The sequence below is a fragment of the Mizuhopecten yessoensis genome, unplaced genomic scaffold (assembly GCF_002113885.1).
Source record: "Mizuhopecten yessoensis strain PY_sf001 unplaced genomic scaffold, ASM211388v2 scaffold3453, whole genome shotgun sequence".
In the NCBI taxonomy this organism is placed as follows: domain Eukaryota; kingdom Metazoa; phylum Mollusca; class Bivalvia; order Pectinida; family Pectinidae; genus Mizuhopecten; species Mizuhopecten yessoensis.
In genome coordinates this window covers 136,472-139,589 of record NW_018405052.1, presented here as the reverse complement: position 1 = coordinate 139,589, position 3,118 = coordinate 136,472, and the positions used below count along the sequence as shown (strand labels likewise).

The window sequence follows — 3,118 nt, the reverse complement described above, 5'->3', positions numbered from 1 at the left end:
AGAAAGACGGGGGGGGGGGGGGGGGGGGGGGCGACTTTGAAAACCCTGGAGCCTCTCATCCCGGTGGACCCAACTGAAAAATTATTATTTTGGGCACCGATTTGGAAGTTAAGATTTGTTCAGGATTGAGTCTTTATTGCGATGCATGTAAATCGACCTCATCTCAGCCAATCAGCCATCTTACTCAGCATTAACTAGTTTCATCAAGTTATCGAAAATTAACTATCACAGCCAAGAAAATCCATTTATTTCAATATAAATCATCGCTACACACACACATTTGAAGCTGTTCATATCAGTACGACTTGTGTAACGTAAACATACAAAATTTTATTTTTAAACACTTACATTACTTGCAAATTAGTGAAATATATGAAGGTGGCGAAACTGCCTGCACCTTTGTGGAAAACCATTCAGGAGTTTTTACAACAATGTTTATTTATAGGAATTTCAGTCAAATCTTCTCCTGTACTGGTGCTCATTGCCATTTTGATACATGCGTATTTGATCGAATTATTAACTGAAACCCTTACTAATGTGACGAATTTGCCTTCACTGACATTATAATGTGTGTCAGCGTGAAGAAAATAACTTATTCCGTTTTTTTGCTTTACTAGGTACTTAAAAACAACACAAAGTCGTTTTTTTTTAATAAAACTGTGATTTTAATGATATGGAAGAATAAGAAGATCTAATTTGTGACTTAAAACAAATAAAAATGAAAAGAAAATACCAAACAACCTAGCGTGAAACAACCTAGGGCGAACATGATTTGGGGCGAAAAAACCCGGAACCGGTCTGGCCCCACCCATAGGGACCTCATTTTCGGGTCATAACTTGATACTTTTTGTCATATAAATTCTAAAGGTCATCATAAAATGTTAATATGCTGACAAAAAAATATTCATTTGAAGCATACAATACTGCAAAATTCAAGCCTTGATCCATTTTGGGTCCCGACATTCGCAAAACCGGAAGTGCTGATTTGTGACTTCAGAGCGTTCTATAAATATCTCAAGTGAGCCCCTGACTTCAGAGCGTTCGATAAATATTTCAAGTGAGCCCCGGGTGCTAATTTCGTTTTTAACAACACCCATCGATATTCTTTCTTTGATACAACCATAAATGAATTCCTCCTCAGATTTTTCAATGATTTAAAAAAATGATGGTTTGGTGATCCAATTTGGGTACTGTCACCTTATGCATTTGATATGCATAAAGAGATAAAACATAGCCATAAATTAGAATTGATCCTGGGATCTGGCTCCACCCCTAGGGACTTAATTTTTAGGTCATAGCTTTGAAATGGTTGAAATACCCAACCCATGGCCATTTGTAGCATTGGTGGGCATCAAGACCCAGGTGAGCAATACAGGCCTTCTTGTTTATTTGTGTGAGTGACTCAAATGAATTTCACAATCATCGGTTGATGGTAAGCAATTATTGATCTTAAAATTTCAATCAATTCTGAAACACTAAAAAGAGTTGAGTGGCAACAATATGTGTATTTCCATACAGTTTGACAGAGTTGACTGCTTACAATGTATATTTTCTTGTAACAGATTTTACAGAGATGACCAGAGCTCTAGGATATCCAAGATTAATATCCATGGAAAATTTTCGGACACCAAACTTTCCTCTTGTCGCCGAAGTTCTAAAGTGGCTGGTTAAAAGGTATAGGTTGTTATTTCATATTTGTTCTACTTACACACATCAATTGCAACTACAAATACAATTGGAGGAAGAATATTTTTGCAATATTTCAGTTTCAGTTGGATCTGACCAACTTCTGATTCATGTGAGAAACATTCTTTGATATTTTTTATATGGTTTGATATAATTGATTTAATTTTGTTTAACGTCCCATGACAGCGTAGGTCATTTAAGGTCTGTACATCCAACCATCAGATCAACAGGATTATACGATGTAGCTGTCACTCTATCAAGTAACCTTTTAAGTCCTGATGATGCATAGAAATATTTGGTTTTTATTTTTTAGTTGATCAAATACGTAAATGAAATAATTTGTTTGTAATTTTATGTAATGGGAATCAATAGTGACAATTGTATTCTAAGTTGCAGCAGTGTTTTTCAAATTTTATGATGGCGTTGTCCACCGGCCGGCCGGCGTAAACTTTTGTTTGTCCGGCAGTCTCCTCCTACATTTTTCGACCGATCTCTTTGAAACTTGGTATACATTGTAATCATGATATGAAGTTGTGTCTCCCTTAAAAGAATTTTGATTTAACAATTTTTCCAAAAGGTATTGCCCTTTGTTCATTTCAGTATTTGATTTTTGTCCAGCAATCTCCTCCTACATTTTTCAATGAATCTCTCTGAAACTTAGTAGGCTCAATAATCATGATATGTTGTTGTGTTTCCTTGAAAAGAATTTTGATTCGACAATTTTTGCAAAAACTATTGCCCTTTGTTTATTTCAGTATTTGACATTTTGTCCGGAGATCTTCTCCTACATTTTTTGACAGATTTCTATGAAACTTATTAGGCTAAATAATCATGATATGTTGTTGTGTTTCCTTGAAAAGAATTTTGATTCAAAGATTTTTGCAAAAGTTATTGCTCTGTGTTCATTTCAGTATTTGATTTTTTTATCTGGAGATTTTCTCCTACATTTTTAGGTCACCTGAGACAAAGTCTCAAGTGACCTACTGCGATCGCCTTTTGTCCGTCATCGTACGTCGTCCGTCCGTAAACAATTTACATTTTGACTTCTTCTCCAAAACCCCTGAACCAATTTCAATGAAATTTTGCACGAACCTTCCATGGACAAAGGTCAACAAAAGTAGTGTCCGGTTCAGTCCCAAGCCCCCAGGGGCCTGAGGGGCGGGGCCAAAAAGGGTCAAATTGACTAAAATTTCAAAAATCTTCTTCTCAAGACCCAGATATGGTAGAATCAAGAACTCTTCATAGATGGAAGGGTCTTAAGGTGCTTTACCAAAATTGTGAATTTCTTGACCCTGGGGTCTCACGTTTCCCCCTGGGGAGGGGGTAAACTTTACTATAGTTTATATAGGGAAATCACATTTTGGACCAACATTTGTTTAATTTCCATTGGAAGTAATTCAATTTGGGTTAGCATTATCAGTATTAGGTAGCA

The 3,118-nt window shown here is 36.1% G+C and overlaps 1 protein-coding gene across 1 annotated transcript in view; it reads left to right on the top strand.

Annotated features, from left to right (window-relative positions):
- The window catches only part of LOC110447501 (clusterin-associated protein 1-like), an 18,309-nt gene that overhangs the window by 1,691 nt on the left and 13,500 nt on the right, over positions 1–3,118 (top strand). The window contains exon 2 of the mRNA XM_021493237.1: positions 1,563–1,674. Coding sequence (XP_021348912.1) covers positions 1,563–1,674 — 112 coding nt within the window. The remainder of the gene's footprint in view (positions 1–1,562; positions 1,675–3,118) is intronic.